Source organism: Rhinoderma darwinii, chromosome 2 (assembly GCF_050947455.1).
Source record: "Rhinoderma darwinii isolate aRhiDar2 chromosome 2, aRhiDar2.hap1, whole genome shotgun sequence".
Classification (NCBI taxonomy): domain Eukaryota; kingdom Metazoa; phylum Chordata; class Amphibia; order Anura; family Rhinodermatidae; genus Rhinoderma; species Rhinoderma darwinii.
This window is the reverse complement of record NC_134688.1, coordinates 308,544,517-308,566,964: the sequence shown is the minus strand read 5'-3', so window position 1 is coordinate 308,566,964 and position 22,448 is coordinate 308,544,517. Positions and strand designations below refer to the sequence as shown.

At 41.3% G+C, this 22,448-nt stretch overlaps 1 protein-coding gene across 1 annotated transcript in view; it reads right to left on the bottom strand.

The window, feature by feature from the left end:
- The window catches only part of DEF6 (DEF6 guanine nucleotide exchange factor), a 328,222-nt gene that overhangs the window by 133,126 nt on the left and 172,648 nt on the right, over positions 1–22,448 (bottom strand). Inside the window, exons 6-7 of the mRNA XM_075850631.1 lie at positions 20,703–20,811; positions 19,023–19,321 (exon numbers count right to left, since the gene is read on the bottom strand). Of these exons, the coding sequence (XP_075706746.1) occupies positions 19,023–19,321; positions 20,703–20,811 (408 nt within the window). The remainder of the gene's footprint in view (positions 1–19,022; positions 19,322–20,702; positions 20,812–22,448) is intronic.

Here is a 22,448-nt window from a genome sequence, read left to right as displayed (position 1 = left end):
CCAAAAGTGACGCCATTTTTGAAACGACACCTCTCAGGGAATTTATCTAGGGGTATAGTTAGCATTTTGACCCCACTAGTTATTTTCCTAAATTTATTTGTTTACACGAGCGTGATATAGGTCCGTGCAACGCACGGGATTTTCACGCGTGTCGTACGGACCTATGTTAGTCTATGGGGCAGTGCAGACAGTCCGTGATTTTTGTGCAACGTGAGTCCGTTGCAAAAAACTCACGACATGTCCTATATTTGTGCGTTGTGTGAAGTCAATGGGTGCGTGAAAACCACGCATGTCACATGGAAGCAGTTCCGTGGGACAAGCGTGATTCGCGCAGCAGCACTGAAAAGGATGAATGAAAACAGAAAAGCACCACGTGCTTTTCTGTTTACAAACATCCAAACGGAGTGTCATAATGATGGCGGCTGCGCAAAAATCACGCAGCCACGCATCATACGGGGCTGACACACGGAGCTGTTAAGTGCCTTTTGTGCACACAAAACGCCGCGTTTTTTGCGTGCGCAAAACGCATACGCTCGTGTAAACCAGGCCTTAGTCTGTGAAAATGAAAATCTGCATTTTTTCTGCAAAAACTTAGAATTTTTGAATTTTGACAAGGAACAAAGGAGAAAAAGCACCCCAACATTTGTAAAGCAATTTCTCCCGTTTTCGGAAATACCCCACATGTGGTAATAAACTGCTGATTGGACCCACGGCAGTGCTCAGAAGGGAAGGAGCGCCATTTGGATTTTGGAGCGCTGATTTTACTGGAATGGTTTTCGGTGCTGTATTGCGTTTGCAAAGGCCTGGAGGGACCTAAACAGTGTAAACCCCCCCAAAAGTGACCCCATTTTGGAAACTATAACACTCAAGGAATTTTTATAGTGGTATAGTCAGCATTTTGACCCCACAGGTTTTTTGCTGAATTTATTGGAATTAGTCTGTGAAGATGAAAATCTACTTTTTTTTTGAAAAAACATAGAATTTTCAAATTTTTATAAGGAATAAAGGAGAAAAAGCCCTCAACATTTGTAAAGCAATTTCTTCTGATTACGGCAAAACCCCATATGTGGTAATAAACTGATGTTTGGACCCATGGCAGGACTCAGAAGGGAAGGAGCACCATTTGGATTTTGCAGCTCAGATGTTGCTGAATTGGTTTCTGGGGGCCATGTCGCATTTGCAGAGCCCCTTAAGTGCTAGTACAGTAGAAATTCCCCAGGTGTGATCCCATTTTGTAGACTATACCCCTCAAAGAATTAAATTAGAGGTGTAGTGAGCATTTTGATCCCTCAGGTGTTTTATAGATTTTATTAGAATTGGGCCATGAAAATAAAAAACATTTTTTTCCAATAACCTGTAGATTTAGCTTATAATTTTTAATTTCCACAAGGAATACAGGAGAAAAGGCACAATTTCTCCTGAGTAGGGAAATACCCCATATGTGTTTGTAAACTGCTATTTGGACACACGGCAAGGGTCTAAAGGGAAAAAGCGCAATTTATTTTTTGAAGTGGAGATTTTACAAAATTTGTTTTTGGTGCCATGTTGCATTGCACTGAGGTACCAGTACAGTGAAAACCCCCAAGAAGTGACCCCATTTAGGAAACGACACCCCTCAAGGAATTCATCTAGAAGTGTAGTGAGCATTTTGACCCCAAAGGTTTTGCAGAAATTAGTGCACAGTGGATGTTGCAGATTGAAAATTGCCATTTTCCACAGATATGTTATTTCAGTGCCCAATGTGTTGTGCCCAGCTTGTACCACTGGAGACATACGCCCCATAAATTGTTAAGCAGTTATCCAGAGTACAGTAATACCCCATATGCGATCATAAACTGCTGTTTGGGCACACTGCCAGGCCCAGAAGGGGCGCCATTTGGCTTTTGGAGTGCAGATTTTGCTTGGTAGTAGTTTTGTTTAGTGTTTTACTGGTGTTTCAGTTTATAATGTGGGGACATATGTAAGCTGGGCGGAGTACATCAGGGTATATGTAAGCTGTGAGGAGTATATCAGGGTATATGTAAGCTGTGCGGAGTACATCAGGGTATATGTAAGCTGGGCGGAGTGCATCAGGGTATATGTAAGCTGTGCGGAGTACATCAGGGCATATATAAGCTGGGCGGAGTGCATCAGGGTATATGTAAGCTGTGCGGAGTACATCAGGGTATATGTAAGCTGTGAGGAGTATATCAGGGTATATGTAAGCTGTGAGGAGTACATCAGGGTATATGTAAGCTGTGCGGAGTACATCAGGGTGTATGTAAACTGGGCGGAGTACATCAGGGTGTATGTAATCTTGGTGGAGTACATCAGGGTATATGTAAGCTGGGCGGAGTACATCAGGGTATATGTAAGCTGGGTGGAGTAAATCAGGGTATAAGTAAACTGGGCAGAGTATATCAGGGTATATGTAAGCTGTTAGGAGTACATCAGGGTATATGTAAGCTGTGCGGAGTACATCAGGGTGTATGTAAGCTGGGCAGAGTACATCAGGGTATATGTAAACTGGGCGCAGGACATCAGGGTATATGTAATATGTGAGGAGTACATCAGGGTATATGTAAACTGGGCGGAGTACATCAGGGTGTATGTAATCTTGGTGGAGTACATCAGGGTATATGTAAGCTGGGCGGAGTACATCAGGGTATATGTAAACTGGGCGGAGTACATCAGGGTATATGTAAGCTGTGTAGAGTAAATCAGGGTATAAGTAAGCTGGGCGTAGTGCATCAGGGTATATGTAAACTGGGCGGAGTGCATCAGGGTATATGTAAGCTGGGCGGAGTGCATCAGAGTATATGTAAACTATAAGGAGTACATCAGGGTATATGTAAGCTGGGCGGAGTACATCAGGGTATATGTAAACTGGGCGGAGTGCATCAGGATATATATAAGCTGGACGGAGTACATCAGGGTATATGTAAACTGGGCGGAGTGTATCAGGGTGTATGTAATCTTGGTGGAGTACATCAGGGTATATGTAAGCTGTGAGGAGTATATCAGGGTATATGTAAGCTGTGAGGAGTACATCAGGGTATATGTAAGCTGTGCGGAGTACATCAGGGTGTATGTAAACTGGGCGGAGTACATCAGGGTGTATGTAATCTTGGTGGAGTACATCAGGGTATATGTAAGCTGGGCGGAGTACATCAGGGTATATGTAAACTGGGCGGAGTACATCAGGGTATATGTAAGCTGTGTAGAGTAAATCAGGGTATAAGTAAGCTGGGCGTAGTGCATCAGGGTATATGTAAACTGGGCGGAGTGCATCAGGGTATATGTAAGCTGGGCGGAGTGCATCAGAGTATATGTAAACTATAAGGAGTACATCAGGGTATATGTAAGCTGGGCGGAGTACATCAGGGTATATGTAAACTGGGCGGAGTGCATCAGGATATATATAAGCTGGACGGAGTACATCAGGGTATATGTAAACTGGGCGGAGTGTATCAGGGTGTATGTAATCTTGGTGGAGTACATCAGGGTATATGTAAGCTGGGCGGAGTGCATCAGGGTATATGTAAGCTGGGCGGACGAAGTGCATCAGGTCATAATAGGATGATGTAATAATTATCCATGGATAGTGATGTACGCTTTCAACCAATCCTTTATGCATAGGCCAGATTTTTGGGTGCAGGAGTCACTTCTATAGAGTGTCCGTGGTATTGTACAAAATATCCGCACTCCAGCATTGCCTAATCTTTGACTTCTTCATTAGCCCCATATGTAGCACAAGACCCCAAAATGTCATCGTTTCCGCTGCATTCACAGGGCCTTCCAGTGGGGGCTGCAAATGATGACGTGGGGTTTTAGGTGAAGAACTGCTGCACATATAAATTAGTTTGGGCCGTCGTTTTGCATTATTGCGTTCCAAGAGTCCTAACTTTTTATTTTTCCTTTGATGAGCTGTGTGAGTGCTTGATTTTCATGGGACGAGCTGTAGTTTTTATTAGTATCATCTTGGGGTACATGTGATAATTTGATCAGTTTTTATTCAATTTTTTGGAAGGTGAGGAGACCAAAAAACAGAAATTATCTCGCTGTTTTTTTTTTTATACATTTTTAACGGCGTTCTCTGTGCAGTATAAACAACATGTTTACTTTATTCTGCGGTTCGATACGATTAAGGCAATACCACATTTATATAGTTTTTATATGTTTTACTACTTTTACACAATAAAAACACTTTTTTCTAAATAAAATGTCTTCATATCCTGAGAGCTATAACTTTTTCCTTATTTGGTTGACAGAGCTGTGTTAGGGCTTGTGTTTTGTGTGACAAACTGTAGTTTTTATTGGTACCATGTTTGGGTATGTGCGAGTTTTTGATCACTTTTCATTAAATTTTTTTGGAAATAACGTGACCAAAAATGGAAATTCTGCAATTGTTTTTTATAGTATTGTTTTTTATGGTGTTCACCGTGCGGGATAAATAATATGATATTTTTATAGGTCAGGCCGATACGAACGCGGCGATACCTATTATGTCTAGTTTTTGTAATTTTTATCTAATTATAAATGGCTTGATCAGGGAAACAAGGCGATTATTGTTTATATTACATAAAACTTTTATTTATTTATTTATCTACAACTTTTTTTTTACTTTTTTTCACTTTTTATTTTACACATACTAGGGGATTGGAAGATCTGATCTTCTGATCCCCTGTACAATGCACTGCACTACTTAGATGTACTTGTGTAGTGCAGTGTATTGTAACTGTAATTTTACAACTGACAGTTGAGCCTATTACGTCCTGCCTCGGGCAGGACCTAATAGGCTCCCGTACCTGGCAACCATCAGGCAACGATTTTTTGCGGGGGGACAACGGGGTACAGAGGGAGCACCCTCCCTCTGTGTCAATCACTTAAATTTACAGCGCCATTTGAGGGGTTAAACTGCGGCGATCGGAGATAACTGTGATCGCCGACCGTTGCAGTGGGATGTCAGCTGTATATTACAGCCGACACCCGCTGAAGATGAAGTGCGCACAGCACCTGTGCCCGCTTCATCCTCAGGGCGTTACTGTACGCCCATTTGCGGGAACGACCCGCTAAAAAGGACATACAGTAATGGCCATTTGCGGGAAGGTGTTAATAAGAGTTGCAATGCAGGCAATACCTTAACAGGAACCAGATAGCTAGAGGGTAAACAGAACGTTCAAAACAGTAAGCAAGTGGATAACAGGCAAATGCCAGATCGGCCGGTATACGCTGTGGGCCGCTTCCTGCTCACCTCTTCCTCTCACTGAGTAGTGCGCTAGGCTGTCATCATACCGCTCTGCTGTGTGGCGCACTGGCCTCTGCACCAAGCAAGCAGCCTGCTGCCAAGCCAGTGTTGCTAGCTGTCATAAATTTATTTTTCACGGCCGTGTCTCGGCCCCTCCTACTCAACCACTGACACGGCTCCTCAGTTCTCTGTCTCTGTTCTAAGCCCCACCTCCTCCGTAATTGACCCCGCCTCCTCCATACTCTAACCCTATCACGGTGCAGCTTCTTGCTGCTCTGCGTGAGCATGTATTCCCAGCCTTTTGTCTACAGCTCAGCGGCGGATTTACTGCTCATACGGAGCTGAGCTGACAAATGAGTCAGTCTAGCATATTCATAGAAAAGTGTGTCCATCCTCAGTCCTCTCCAGTCTCCACAAGTAGGTAAATAAAGAAATTAAATATGCAAAAAATGACTGTGTTATCCCCCTTCCCCTCCATGTGGAATTACAACTCCCAGCATGCCCAGACACCTGTAGGACTTCAGGAACTGCTGGGAGTTGAGGTTTCCCCCCACAGTTTGCATTAAAGGAGCTGTCTAGTCCCTAAAAATTGATGGCTTATCCTCAGGATAGGCCATCAATAGCTGATGGGTCGGGGTTCCACTCCCGGGACCCCCCGCTGATCAGAAGTTTTGAAGGGGCCGCAGCGCTCGTGCTAATCCTATAATGTGTGATATTGTCTGCTGAGCCCTATATCTAAGCCTATCATGTGTGATACTTTCTGCTGAGCCACTGTATCTAATCCTATCATGTGTGATACTGTCTGCTGGGCCTTATATCTAATCCTATAATGTGTGATACTGTCTGCTGAGCCCTATATCTAAGCCTTTCATCTGTGATATTGTCTTCTAAGCCATTGTATCTAATCCTATTATGTGTGATACTGTCTGCTCAGCCACTGTATCTAATCCTATCATGTGTGATACTGTCTGCTTGGCCTTATATCTAATCCTAACATGTGTAATACTGTCTGCTGAGCCACTGTATCTAATCCCATCATGTGTGATACTGTCTGCTGGGCTTTTTATCTAATCCTATAATGTGTGATACTGTCTGCTGAGCAATATATCTAAGCCTATCATGTGTGATACTGTCTGCTGAGCCACTGTATTTACATAGTTACATAGTTACATAGTTAGTACGGCTGAAAAAAGACACATGTCCATCAAGTTCAACCAAGGGAAGGGAAAAGGGAAGGAAAAATTTCTACACATAGGAGCTAATATTTTTTTGTTCTAGGAAATTATCTAACCCTTTTTTAAAGCCATCTACTGTCCCTGCTGTGACCAGCTCCTGCGGTAGACTATTCCATAGATTCACAGTTCTCACTGTAAAGAAGCCTTGTCGCCTCTGCAACTTGAACCTTTTTTTCTCCAGACGGAGGGAGTGCCCCCTTGTTTTTTGAGGGGGTTTTACAAGGAACAGGATTTCACCATATTTTTTGTATGTGCCATTAATATATTTATATAAGTTAATCATGTCCCCCCTTAGTCTTCTTTTTTCAAGGCTAAATAGGTTTAATTCTTTCAATCTTTCCTCATAACTTAAATTCTCCATGCCCCTTATTAGCTTCGTTGCTCTTCTTTGTATTTTTTCCAACTCCAGGGCATCCTTTCTATGAACTGGAGCCCAGAACTGAACTGCATATTCTAGATGAGGCCTCACTAATGCTTTGTAAAGTGGCATTATTACATCCCTGTCCCGCGAGTCCATGCCTCTTTTAATACACGACAATATCCTGCTGGCCTTTGAAGCAGCTGATTGACACTGCATGCTGTTATTGAGTTTATGATTTACAAGTACACCCAGATCCTTCTCAACAAGTGAATCCGCCAGTGTAGCGCCCCCTAGGACATATGATGCATGCAGGTTGTTGGTACCAAGATGCATAACTTTACATTTATCTACATTAAACTTCATTTGCCAAGTGGACGCCCAAACACTTAGTTTGTTTAAATCTGCCTGTAATTCATGAACATCTTCCATAGTCTGAACTATATTACATAGCTTGGTGTCATCTGCAAAAATAGAAATAGTGCTATTAATCCCTTCCTCTATATCATTAATAAATAAGTTGAATAATAGTGGTCCCAGCACTGAACCCTGGGGTACACCACTTATAACCGGGGACCATTCAGAGAAGGAATCATTGACCACAACCCTCTGGATACGGTCCTTGAGCCAATTCTCAATCCAATTACAAACTATATTTTCTAAACCTATAGTCCTTAATTTACCCATTAGGCGTCTATGGGGGACAGTGTCAAATGCCTTTGCAAAGTCCAAAAACACTAAATCCACAGCGGCCCCTCTGTCTAGACTTCTGCTCACCTCTTCATAAAAACAGATTAGGTTAGTTTGACAACTTCTGTCCTTAGTAAAACCGTGCTGGCTGTCACTTATAATGCTATTTATTGTCACATAATCCTGTATATAGTCCCTCAATAGCCCCTCAAACATTTTCCCCACGATGGATGTTAAGCTTACTGGTCTATAATTACCCGGGGAAGACCTAGAGCCCTTTTTGAAAATAGGCACCACATTTGCCCTGCGCCAGTCCCTTGGCACTATACCAGTCACTAGAGATTCTCTGAATATTATGAAAAGGGGGACAGAAATAACTGAACTAAGCTCTTTAAGAATTCTAGGGTGTAACCCATCTGGTCCCGGAGCCTTGTGCACATTTATTTTATTTAATTTAGCTTGGACCATCTCTACATTCATCCAATTCAATATATCAACTGATATATTAACAGCACTGGCACCGGCTACATCAGCTGCTCTTTCTTCTGTTGTATATACAGAGCGGAAGAACCCATTTAGTAACTCTGCCTTCTCTTGATCCCCTGTGATCAACTCCCCATTACCATTATCTAGGGGTCCTACATGTTCAGACCTTGGCTTTTTTGCATTTATATGCTTGAAGAATTTTTTAGGATTTGTTTTACTATCCTTGGCCACCTGCCTTTCATTTTGTATTTTTGCTAATTTTATTACATTTTTACAGATTTTATTAAGCTCTTTATATTTTACAAAGGCTACAGCTGTACCCTCAGATTTGTATTTTTTAAATGCCCTTTTTTTGTCATGTATTGCCCCTTTCACAGAAGGTGTAAGCCATGTGGGGTTTAATTTGAGTCGTTTATACTTATTACCTGTAGGAATAAATTTTGCACTATAATAACTCAAAGTAGATTTGAAAATCTCCCATTTATCATTTGTTCCATTATTTGACATTAGTTCTTCCCAGTCTATATCCTGAATTGCAGCCCTCATCCTGGGGAAATTGGCTTTCTTAAAATTAAATGTTTTTGCCCTCCCAGCCTGCGTTTGTTTTTTACAGTATAGGTAAAATGTAACTATATTATGATCACTGTTACCGAGGTTTTCACGAACATTGACATTCCCAACAAGATCTGCATTATTAGAAATGACCAGATCCAACAGAGCTTCACCTCTAGTCGGGTCTTCCACAAACTGGCCCATAAAATTTTCCTGCAACAGGTTGAGGAAATGTCTCCCCTTTGCAGTTGAAGCCGAACCATGACACCAATTAATATCCCGGAAATTAAAATCTCCCATTATCACTACAGTACCCGCCTGTGCAGCCCGCTCCATCTGTTTATATATCTGACCTTCCATCTCCTCAGTTATATTGGGGGGGTCTATAGATTACACCAAAAGTAATTTTTTCAGTGTTTACCTCCCTTTCTAGTTCCACCCACAAGGTTTCAACCTCCTCACAGTCTTCACCCACTATTGTCTCTTTCACACTCGCCTTCATATCACTTCTCACATACAGACATACACCACCACCTTTCCTATTTGTCCTGTCTTTACGAAAAAGTGTAAAACCCTGTAGATTTACAGCCCAGTCATGTGAAGAGTCCAGCCATGTTTCAGCAACACCAACTATATCTATATTTTCTTCCAGTATCAAGGCCTCCAGCTCCCCCATTTTGCTTGCTAGACTTCTGGCATTTGTGAACATACACTTTAACTTGCCTGTCAGTTTTTCACTTTTATTATCAGAAATGTGATTTGACATTAATCGGTCCTTTTTATTTACACTGATGTTTTGTAACGAAAGGATCTCCTTATCTTGTTGTCTAGTCCTCTCCCCACATTCTGTTTCTCCCCCCACCAATATAGTCTGACCCCTCTCTAACCTGGCTACCCCTTTTTTTTCTACATTGACCTCCCTCCTCAGCCCTAGTTTAAATACTCCGCCACCCCAGCTAGAATTCTCTCCCCCAGCACAGTGGACCCCCTTCCATTTAGGTGCAAATCATCTGCAGAATACAGTTTGTACCCCAATGAAAAGTCAGCCCAGTGCTCTAGGAACCCAAATCCTTCTCCTCTACACCAAGACTTCAGCCATGCATTTAACTCCCTAAGCTCCCGCTGTCTTTCCTGTGATGCGCATGGCACAGGCAGTATTCCTGAGAATACAACCTTGGAGGTCCTTCCCTTCAGCTTGTAGCCTAGTTCTTTAAAATTATTCTTAAGGCTCCTCCACCTACCATTTATTCTGTCGTTGGTACCGACATGGACCACGACAGCTGGATCATCACCAGCCCCTCCCAGCAATTTGTCCACCCGTTCCACCACATGCCGAACCCTGGCACCAGGGAGACAGCAAACCATTCGGTTGAGGCGGTCTTGGCGACAAATTATTCTATCCGTCTTCCTGATTATAGAATCCCCTACAACTATCAATTGTCTTGGCTTACCTGCATTACCATCCCGCCGACTACTAGCTGGGCTGTTCTCCCGGCTGTTAGGGAGATCAGTATCCACTAGGGCTGCCTTTTCTGAGACTGACACCCTCGCATCATCACCCAACCTGGCAATTTTGCTTGGAATGCCAGAAACCGGATCGGCCTTCCTTGTCTTTGACCCCTTTCTACTGCCCCTAACTACATTAACCCAGCTACTTACCTGATCCTGCTCACCCATGTCTTCACCCTCCAGTTCTAACCCACTAACTGCATGCTCTGTGAGCAGCAAGCTCCGCTCAAAATTGTCTATCCTCCTCAGTGTTGCATTTTGCACCTCCAGATCTCTAATGCGAGCTTCCAGGTGAACAACATGCTCACATCTGCCACAGAGATATTCACCCTGGAACTCCGGCTCCAGTCGTGTATACATATGACAAACTGTGCACTGAAGAAAACCTCCAATCTTGCTATCCATTATCCAAGTACTTACTGGGGCTTCAACTCCTCTTTTCAACTCCGGTTTTAGAACTCCACTTAGTTCACAAGCCACTTAAACCACCAAGCTCAGAAAGATCTAATCCTATCATGTGTGATACTTTCTGCTGAACCTTATATCTAATCCTATCATGTGTGATACTGTCTGCTGAGCCCCATATCTAAGCCTATCATGTGTGATACTGTCAACTGAGCCACTGTATCTAATCCTATCATGTGTGATACTGTCTGCTGGGCCTTATATCTAATCCTATCATGTATAATACTGTCTGCTGAGCCACTGTATCTAATCCTATCATGTGTGATACTGTCTGCTCAGCCACTGTATCTAATCCCATCGTGAGACACTGTCTGCTGGGCCTTACATCTAATCCTATCATGTGTGATACTGTCTGCTGAGCTACTGTATCTAATCCTATCATGTATGATACTGTCTGCTGAGCCACTGTATCTAATCCTATCCATAGCTATAGGGTCGTAGTGCTATAGTTATGCTGTCTCCTATATACACATACACGCACACACATTTTTTTGGGGGGTATATGTATTGGAGCTATTTCCCCTGGCTTTTCAAAACCTCAAAACCTTAGTGAAGCCCTTGGCTGCTAGTGATGCATTGTTGGGTCACTTAGGAGACCCAGCGATGCAGCTGAAAGCCACAGGTCATCAGCCATGAGAAGTTTGGGGAGGGCCCAAGAAGAACCTTTGCATCGAGGCCAATGAGCCTTTAGCTATGCCCCTGTGTGGCAGTATTATTCAGTAACAGTATGGGGGTATTATTCAGTCACCATGTGGTTATGGTGTGACGGTATTATTCAGTAACAGTATGGGGGTATTATTCAGTAACAGTATGGGGGTATTATTCAGTCACTATGTGGTTATGGTGTGGCAGTATAATTCAGTAGTAGTATGGGGGTATTATTCCATCACTATGTGTTTATGGTGTGGTGTATTATTCAGTAACAGTGTGGGGGTATTATTCAGTCACTATTTGGTCATGGTGTGGTGGTATTATACAGTAACAGTATGGGGTATTATTCAGTCACTATGTGGTTATGGTGTGGTGGTATTTTTCAGTAACAGTATGGGGGTATTATTCAGTCACTATGTGGTTATGGTGTGACGGTATTATTCAGTAACAGTATGGGGTATTATTTAGTCACCATGTGGTTATGGTGTGGTGGTATTATTCAGTAACAGTATGGGGTATTATTCAGTCACTATGTGGTTATGGTGTGGTGGTATTATTCAGTAACAGTATGGGGGTATTATTCAGTCACTATGTGGTTATGGTGTGGAGGTATTATTCAGTAACAGTATGGGGTATTATTCAGTCACTATGTGGTTATGGTGTGGTGGGATTATACAGTAACAGTATGGGGTATTATTCAGTCACTATGTGGTTATGGTGTGGTGGTATTATTCAGTAACAGTATAGGGGTATTATTCAGTCACTTTGTGGTCATAATGTGGTGTTATTATTCAGTAACAGTGTGGGGGTATTATTCAGTCACTATGTGGTTATGATGTGGCAGTATTATCCAGTAACAGTATGGTGGTGGTATTCATTCACTATGTAGTTATGGTGTAGTGGTATTTTTCAGTCACTATGTGGTTATGGTGTGGCGGTATTATTTGGACCTTATAATGTATTATTATTCATAATATTAGTCTTAATATAGTGAGTTGTGTTCAGTAACAGTATGAGTATGGGGTTATTAGTCAGTCACTATATGGTTATGTTGTGGCGGTATTATTCAGTAACAGTATGTAGGTAATATTTCATCTGGTATATTGGTATGATTTAATAACTGTATATGTATATAGATAATTTTTTTGTGTGAGGGGGGGGGGCATGTGCTTTGGGGCTTTCAGCACTCCTGTACGTGCTAGAAGTCAGTGATGCAGTTCTCTGCACATCACCTTCTGAATTGACTGCATTATTGATAAACTAAGATGAAGGCACCTTCAAACAGCTGATCAGCAGGTGTGCCAAGAGTCAGACCCCCACCGATCTGATATTGATGGCCTATTATAAGAACAGGCCATCAATTTTAAAGTCCTGGATAATCCCTTAAAAAAACCTGAGTAATTTATTAAAACATAAATTATAAATTAATGCATATAAACCACACCAAGAAGAACAATTACAAGCTTCAGTTGTGGCTCTTTCATCAAATTTGAGCAAGTGTTTGCACAATTCTTCCATTGCTTGTGCCTGAAGCCCATTATCTCTTATGTCGGGGAAATTCCTAGGAGTTCTCCAGTCATGCAAAATAGACATAAAACATTGTAGCCAACAGACAAGTCGGCCCTGTTCTCCAAGAACCCAAATCGCTGCTTTCTACACCAATTCTTTAGCCACTTCTTCACCTCTCTAATCTCCAGCTGTCTCTCTGGTGTGGCACGTGGTACAGTATTTCTGAAAATACTACATTTCATGTCCTTGCCCTAAGCTTGTTACCCAAGTCTCTGAAATTATGTTTTATGACCTTCCTCCTACCTCTAACTTTGTAATTTGTGCCAATGTGCACCATGACCACTGTGTCTTAACCAGTCCCCCAATAATATGTCAACATGATCCGCGATATCAGAGGCGTAGCTAAAGGCCGATGGGCCCCGATTGCCCCCCACCCAACTCCTCTCATGGACGACAGCCCACAGCTTTCAGCTGCATCGCCAGGTCACCTAAGTGACCCAACGAGCAGCCCGGGGCGTGACTAAGATCTTAAAATGTCAGGGGCAATAGCCCCAATATATATGCCCCCCCCAAAAAAAATAAATGTGTGTGCATGTATGTATGTGTGTATAAATATATATATATTTATTTACACACACACACACACACACACACACACACACACACACACACACACACACACACATATATATATATATATATATATATATATATTTATTGAAGAAAATCCCACAGCACTCCGTGTTAGTGAAAAAAATGGTGGTTTATTAAGCCAGCACAAGCTGCAACGTTTACGTCCTGCTATAGGACCTTTATCAAGCATAGTGATACAAGCAATAGTGAACCATATATAGTGAGTGTCTCATCCGACACTTGTTGGATTTGAATGTATATCAGTATGGTTTTGTTATATATACTGTCTCAATGTTTACTCATTATGCTAACTTACCTGCTTGCACTTGAGACCATCTTGGAATTGCATTGTGAGTGCTGCTTTTCTATTTGTATGTATATATATATATATATATATATATATATATATATAGGAGACACTATATCTATAGCACTGTGACCCTATAGCTATGGATAGGATTAGATACAGTGGCTCAGCAGACAGTTTCACACATGATAGGATTAGATATAGGGCCCAGCAGACTGGATTACATATTACAGGCTTAGATGCAGCGGCTCAGCAGACAGTATCACACATCATGGGGTTAGATACAGTGGCTCAGCAAACTGTATCACATATGATAGGCTTAGATACAGCAGCTCAGCAGACAGCATCACAAATGATTGGATTAGATACAGTAGCGCAGCAGACTTTATCACATATAATAGGATTAGATATGGGGCCCAGCTCGCTGACATTGCAGCTCCAGCGCTGGACCCAGGAAAGGTAAGAATAATAATTGCTTTGCTTTTTTATGTGTTACTAATTTTTTTGTGTGTGTTTGTGTTTTCTTACAGGTTTGGTTGCTGGACAACGTCGGATTCGTGGACTACTTCGATGACGGCGTTTTTTTATTCTCAATAAAATTATTAATGTGGGTTGTGTGGGGGTTTTTATGTCAATAAAATATTTTTCCTTGTATTTTTTTAAAACTTTATTACTACTGCCCTAGTAATGGCTGCTGGCTGATTGACAGTGTCCATTACTAAGGTGGGGCTTAATGTTAGCTGGTGAAAAGGTTAACACTAACCCCCATTCTTACCCCGGTACGCACACCACCAAAGGTGTTGGCAAGAGCCGGGTACGATCCAGTACTGATGGCCTGTAGTGATGGCCGGGTACTGAGGCGGCTGCAGGCTGGTATTATTAGGCTGGGAATGTACAAAAACAATGGCCCTTCCCACCCTGGTAATGCTGGCCTGCTGCTGCTATGTTGTATCTGGCTGGTTATGAGAAATTGTGGTGACCCCACATCATTTTTTCTATGAATTTATTTTTTAAATGATGTGGGGTCCCCCCACTTTTCATAACCAGATACAACACACACACGCAGCATGCTAGCATTACCAGGGTGGGAAGGGCCACTGTTTTTGGACTTTCCGTGCCTAATAATACCAGCCAGTGCCCGATCATCACTACAGATGGTCAGGTACTGGATCGTACCCAGCTCTTACTGGCACCCCTGCTGGTGGTGGGTACCGGGGTAATAATGGAGGTTAGTGTTAGCCTTTTCACCTGCAAACATTAGGCCCCGCCTTAGTAATGAACGCTGTCAATCAGCCAAAGACCATTACTGAGGCGCTAGTAATGAAGTTTAATAAAATACAAAGCCATAAATGAATTGAAATTAAAAAAAACACACAACCCTCGTTAACCATTTTATTGAAAATAAAAAAGCCATTATCAAAGAAGGCCTCAAATCCAAACCTGTAGAAAAAAAGCGCAAACAGACAAAAAAAACATTAGTAACACATGTGGTAAGCTTAGATACAGGACCCATGTGTGATCCTGATTGATGGGCCCTGTATCTAATCCTACCACATGTTAGGCTTAGGTGCAGGATCCCAGCAGACAGTAATCTTATACAGTATACAATTACTGCTGGGTGACACAAAAAAATGGCTTAGTCATGAAAGGGTTAAAGGGGTTGTCCCAAGATTAAAAGTTATCCTACTAACCACAGAATAGTTGATAACATGCTGATCAGTGGGGGTCCGACGGATGAGACCCCCACTGAGTATGATCATGGGTCTCCATTGAAATGAAAGTAGCTGCAGGTCCTGCTTGTCCCCTGCTTCTCCATTCATTTTCTATGACACTGCCGGAGACAGCTGAGTGCTATACTCAGCTATTTCCCTTAGGCTATTTTGGCATCCGTTTAATGTATACATCATGAAAAGCTATTAAAAACGTTAACATTTAACGGATGCCTATGACATACAGTAGCATACGTCACCCATAGACTCCCATGTAAAAACAAACCATATACCGCACAGTATACTACACTGTTCCATACCTTAACTATTCCTATGGCCTCCGTTGGTCTAATGGATAGGTTTAGCATATACGTCAGTAGCTTTCCTGGCGTACATGCTAAACGTACGTCAAAAACGTAATGTGAATGGGCCTTACCTAGTATTTTTGTAAAAGAGCTTTTATTTTTTGAAGTGTAACTAGTTTGAACACTCATAATAAAAGAGAAGACTGCAACATCCAGATATATAATCAGTGGTTCATATAGACTTTGCGCTGCGGTGCCTCTCAAGTTCATGCCACAACCACAGAGGAGAAATTATGGCAAAACCCCCATGGTTGTATTTTACTTAAAAAGCTTATATGGAAAAATCATGCTCATTTGCAATACTTATTGACATTGTGTAACATTTACATGCTGCGTTTTTTCCCACTGTAAAAAAAAAAAATACTAAACGCCAACTGTGATCTGAGCCTGAACAGGAAATCTAAAACTCTGTAACAAGACTGAGCTCTAACCCCTATAATTATATATAAAATTTTAAATATATATCTTGAAAGAAATCAGTCTAGAATTTCAGCCTTTTTTATATTAAAAAATTTTCTTTTTTTATTTAATAAAGGCATCTCTGCAGATCCATGTAATAGCGTTATAGATGTCCTTCCATAGTGTACAAAATTAAGACAGTTAAAGGTACACGACTAATGTATTACTACAGCCATATTTCTGGAACAAAGAAGATCAGCCATAGGACAATTACATATGGCTATAACAGCAGGGGAGATTTACTAAGCAAAATCTGCCAGAATTCTGGCACGAACTGCATCAATAAGTGGCTTACATGGTGTGCACCAAATATATTATGTATTTTAACCCCTTCACGGCTGCCATACGGCTATATACGTTCCAACTGCCGATTCTCCGTGCAGTTGACACGTATATAGACGTTTGCAGCGTGCATCAGGGTTTAATGAGTGCAGAGATGCTTCAGCGTGAGCAGCTCTGCACTAATTTATGAGCCGGCTCCCTTTGAATTAGTTTCATAAAACAAACATGTGTTTTTTTAATGAAACTAAACTTACAAGTGCAGCTCTGCTCACAATAAAAAGCCTGCTCTTTTCTCTCTCTGCCTACTCTCTCCTCTCTGTTTGTCGGCACCTCCCCCTCCTTCTCCCTCCATCCACCGCTTATGCCCAGAGATAATGGAGCCAGTGTGTTCATTATCTGGACAGATAAGGAACTGATAGTTTGTTTTAATTCTTTAGACTTCTCTTCTCTCCTGGATTCCCTGTGAGGGGAGAGTGAAGAAGGCTAACTGTTACAGAGATGCAACAGTATATATATATATATATATATATATATATATATATATATATATATATATGTGTGTGCGTGCGTGCGTGCGTGCGTGTGTATGTGTGTATGTGTATATATATATATATATATATATATATAAATAAAAATATATACACTACCGTTCAAAAGTTTAGGGTCACTTAGAAATTTCCTTATTTTTGCAAGAAAAGCAACGTTTTTTTTCAATGAAGATAACATTAAATTAATCAGAAATACACTCTATACATTGTTAATGTGCTAAATGACTATTCTAGCTGCAAACGTCTGGTTTTTAATGCAATATCTACATAGGTGTATAGAGGCCCATTTCCAGCAACCATCACTCCAGTGTTCTAATGATACATTGTGTTTGCTAACTGTGTTAGAAGGCTAATGGATGATTTGAAAACACTTGAAAACCCTTGTGCAATTATGTTAGCACCGCTGTAAACAGTTTTGCTGTTTAGAGGAGCTATAAAACGGACCTTCCTTTGAGCTAGTTGAGAATCTGGAGCATTACATTTGTGGGTTCCATTAAACTCTCAAAATGGCTAGAAAAAGAGAGCTTTCATGTGAAACTCGACAGTCTATTCTTGTTCTTAGAAATGAAGGCTATTCCATGTGAGAAATTGCCAAGAAACGGAAGATTTCCTACAACAGTGTGTACTACTCCCTTCAGGGGACAGCACAAACAGGCTCTAACCAGAGTAGAAAGAGAAGTGGGAGGCCCCGCTGCACAACTGAGCAACAAGACAAGTACATTAGAGTCTTTAGTTTGAGAACTAGACGCCTCACAGGTCCTCAACTGGCAGCTTCATTAAATAGTACCCGCAAAACGCCAGTGTCAACGTCTACAGTGAAGAGGCGACTCCGGGATGCTGGCCTTCAGGGCAGTGTGGCAAAGAAAAAGCCATATCTGAGACTGGCTAATAAAAGGAAAAGATTAATATGGGCAAAAGCACACAGACATTGGACAGAGGAAGATTGGAAAAAAGTGTTATGGACAGACGAATCGAAGTTTGAGGTTTTTGGATCACACAGAAGAACATTTGTGAGACGCAGAACAACTGAAAAGATGCTGGAAGATTGCCTGACGCCATCTGTCAAGCATGGTGGAGGTAATGTGATGGTCTGGGGTTGCTTTGGTGCTGGTAAAGTGGGAGATTTGTACAAGGTAAAAGGGATTTTGAATAAGGAAGGCTATCACTCCATTTTGCAATGCCATGCCATACCCTGTGGACAGCGCTTGATTGGAGCCAATTTCATCCTACAACAGGACAATGACCCAAAGCACACCTCCAAATTATTCAAGAACTATTTAGGGAAGAAGCAGGCAGCTGGTATTCTATCTGTAATGGAGTGGCCAGCGCAGTCACCAGATCTCAACCCCATAGAGCTGTTGTGGAAGCAGCTTGACCGTATGGTACGCAAGAAGTGCCCATCAAGCCAATCCAACTTGTGGGAGGGGCTTCTGGAAGCATGGGGTGAAATTTCTCCCGATTACATCAGCAAATTAACAGCTAGAATGTGTGTATAAATACATGTGTATATATATATATATATTTACATTTACACACATACACACACACACGCACGCACACACGCACGCACGCACGCACACACACATAACATAGATAAATATATATAAAAAAATACAATAGTATTTTAAATTAATTAAACTAATCTAGAAAATTTAAGCCTCATAAGTCTTGTAAAAGACAAAGTGAAAATAGTTAGGATATTCAAAGCGGTTGCAAAGATATTATTGTTTAGAGAAGTGCACATCAGAAATTGAAAATTTGACCTGGACACAGGGGCATCAATGACCCTTGGTCATGAAAGGGTTAAACACTTCTTGCACATTCCTCAACAGTTCATTCTCTAGAAATCTAAGAGTCGTCGTAAAATGCGCCAAAATAAATAATGGTGTGTGCCATTTACTTGGCAAAGTATTGGTGTAAAGTATGCCATCTATGAGATGGCATAAGAAACAAAAAAGTGTCTAACATATCTAGTGACGTTTTTGGCGTCTGCCTTAAATGTTCGTAGTTTACCAACTTCCTAGGTCAACTGCTCACCTCTTCTGCTTCTCGTAGCTGTCCTGTCAGCAGCCTCTGCATCTCTTCTTGCTGCTCTTGATGTCTGAGATGCTCCTGCATCATAGCCTCTTCAGACTTTTTTTGAACCTCCTTCAGTTGCTCCAGTTCCTTTTGCTGTCTCTCTTTTTCTCTCTGAAGTTCTGCTAACCTCTGAAGCTCTTGCTCCCTTGCGATACAACGTTGCACTCGTTGCTCGCGCTGCTCCCGGCGCCTACTTTGGAGTTCACGGTGTAAAGCCACAGACCCAGACTGTTGCAGGCGGATAGCCGTCTGAATAGCTGAAAAAAATACAGAGTCTACATTGCTGTACCTGATGTTATGCAAGGGCGGACATACTAGGGGCCATGTAGGCAATTGGCCCACTGCCACTTTCAAATATAATAATATTAAAATTTAAAGTGTACATCTGATTATAAACAACTTTGCATAAATCAATAGTACAAGTAAAGATAAGAAACTTTGTAATATATCTTATTACAGAAAAATGTGTATTTCACTTATCAATCTCCTTTCCCCTGCCTCCTTTGCTGTTCAGTCACTCAGAATTCTCTCATAGAATCCGTGAGAGAGTGCAGAGATAATACCGTTTTTAAGCTCCACTGAGAGATGAGGTTATATAGCCCATAGAAGTCTATGGAGTGGGGAGGGGAAGGAGGAAGCAGTAGCAGAGAGGTGAGACACACACACACACACACACACCCTCTTCTAGTAAGTATTTTATCTCACCCTAGTGCTGTATAATGGATCTTCTCTGTATGCTGTGTATAGGAAACTGTTAGCTAGACTCCTGCTTTTACTTTCTCCTTGCCCTTCCCTTCTATATATATTTGTAAGGGCAGCTGTAACCTGATCTGTCAGTAAAGCTGAGAAGTTCCTCTCTGCTGTACGGATTATATTAATGAATTCTGAGTGAGTGAGTTATACCAACAACAATACCCAATTATATTATATGGCAATAAAATATCCTTAGCTATTTGTTAGTGGAATAACCAAAGATGATAATTAATGCAAAACAAGAGTGCACTGTGCAAGATGTCAAATAGCAAAATGCAAATTGAGATGTCACTTGGTATTTAAACTGTATCTTGTAGCATCGTCAGTGATCAAAAAGTTATTGAAAATCAATCCAACAAGCTTAAAGGGGCAGAGCCTATTCTTCATCTAAGAATCTAAGAATGTTGGGAAGAGATGCCATACCATTCTGATCTTAAAAAAAGGGCACAGAGGCATTTTTCCTGCAGAATTGGGCTGTGTTCACACGGGGCAGATACGCTGCGTAACAGCGCGCAGCGTATCCGCCCTGGGCGCCGCAGAGAATTTTGGGCGAAAAAGCGTACCAAACTGTGGTGCAGTTTTTCGCCCGGAATGTCCGCTCCAGAAAACTGCAGCACCGGCGTCCTGGGATGATGTTTCATCCCAGGAGACCGCTGAAGCCTGTGATTTGCTGCAGCGGCGGTTGCATGGGATGAAGCGTCATCCCAGGAGGCCGGCCCTCTGACGTCCTCCAGGCCGGCCTCCTGGGATGATGTTTCTAATATACATACAATGCATAAATGAATTACCACTTAATCAGCTTACAAAACTGGACAATATATCTGTAAACATAATTGATCTATTGTATCTGTTTTTCCAAGTTTCCTGAATTAATCAATACTGTACCTGTCACCCATTCTTGTCTGTGCTTAGTATCAGATGCACTCATTTCATGAGTTTTTGTAGCGGTTTTAACACAAAACATACAACGTCGACCATCTCTATCTGGTAGCACCTATGTTAAAAAAAATAAAATTACTCAAAATGCAAAAGATACAGAACAAGCATTTACCTGGGAGCTGCCGTTCCCAGGTACCACCAATCCCAACAACTTTTCTATAATATAACAAGTCTACACTTTCTTGTTTAAATAATATATTGCAGCATGAAGACATGACCTGTCCTAACCCTTCATCGGTTGTGAAAAACGTACCACCAATTTCAACAACTCTTGCATAACAGAATGAGTATACACTTTCTTGTTTAACCCCTTAATGACCAGGCCTATTTTGGTCTTAAGGAGTAAGTATGCTTTTTAGTTTTTTCTCCGGTCGCATTCCAAAAATCATAACTATATTAATTTTCTGTTGACATAATAGGGGGTTAATAGGGGTTCCCCTCTGAACGTCAAAAAAATCACCAATGTTGAATTCTATGGTACAGCATAGGCAAAGAAAGAAATATATTAACGGCATAAAACTTCACCATTTACTGTGATCTATTAAAGAATAAATTAGTAAAAATTAATCATAAGAGCAGCGTCGGGACCCCCCAATTACGAAACCAGTCCCAGTGCTACAAAGCCCGGACTAATTCCACTAGAACAGGTGGACCAACAGCATGGGATCAGCTTACTTTAGGGAAAACCAGCTACCGGGTTGCCCATCAAGGCACCAGTTGGGAATTTGTGAGGATGAACCCATGCTATCCATTTATTTATTAATTTAATCAAAACATGATAGCAGGAGCGTAGCTAAAAGCTCATGGGCACCAGTGTAAAAGTACTTTGTGGACCCCAACTTCTCTTCATGACCGACGGATTGCAGATTTCAGTGACCAATTGATGCAGCACTAGCAGCCAGAGGCATTGCTAAGGTCTTATATATATATATATATATATATATATATACACAATGCATTCGGAAAATCTTCAGACCCTTTAAATTTTTCCACATTTTGTTATGTTGAGGCCTTGTGCTAAAATTAAAAAAATATATACGTTTTCTCCCATCATTCTGCACTTAGTACTCTGTAATGACAAAGTGAATAGTTACCAATCTTTGCTAATTTATTGAAAAGGTAAAACTAAAATTTCGTATTGACATAAGAATTCAGAAACTTTACTCAGTACTTAGTGGAAGCACCTTTGGTGCCTTGAAAAAACAGGGACAGGAAAAAGGGATGTCGAGAGGGGAAGACAAAAAGAAACAGGCGCTCCTCTAAGGTAATATTGTACGGATATTCAAATGCAAGATGATAGTAATGAGTTTTCTTAGATATACGGATGCAGCCATCTTTAACTTGATTCTGATAACTTGCTGCAGTGTGATATCAGACAACAAAAGCCATTGAAAAGTCATTGAAAAAGTCAAGATAAAAGATCTAGCCACTGTGTATTTAATGCATTAGAAGTCAAGGTAAAGTGTAGGTGAGTCAAACGATAGTGATTGTACTCACACTCCAGGGCCCTATCGCCTACATAATCTGATCAGCGCTGTCATGTAGATAACAACAGTGGTTTTTATTTTGAAAAACGATAATTTTTGAGCAACTTATAAACAATTTTAGATTTATGCTAATTCGTTTCTTAATAGACTACTGGGCGTTGTAAAAAGGAGTGTATGACGCTGACCAATCAGCGTCATACACTTC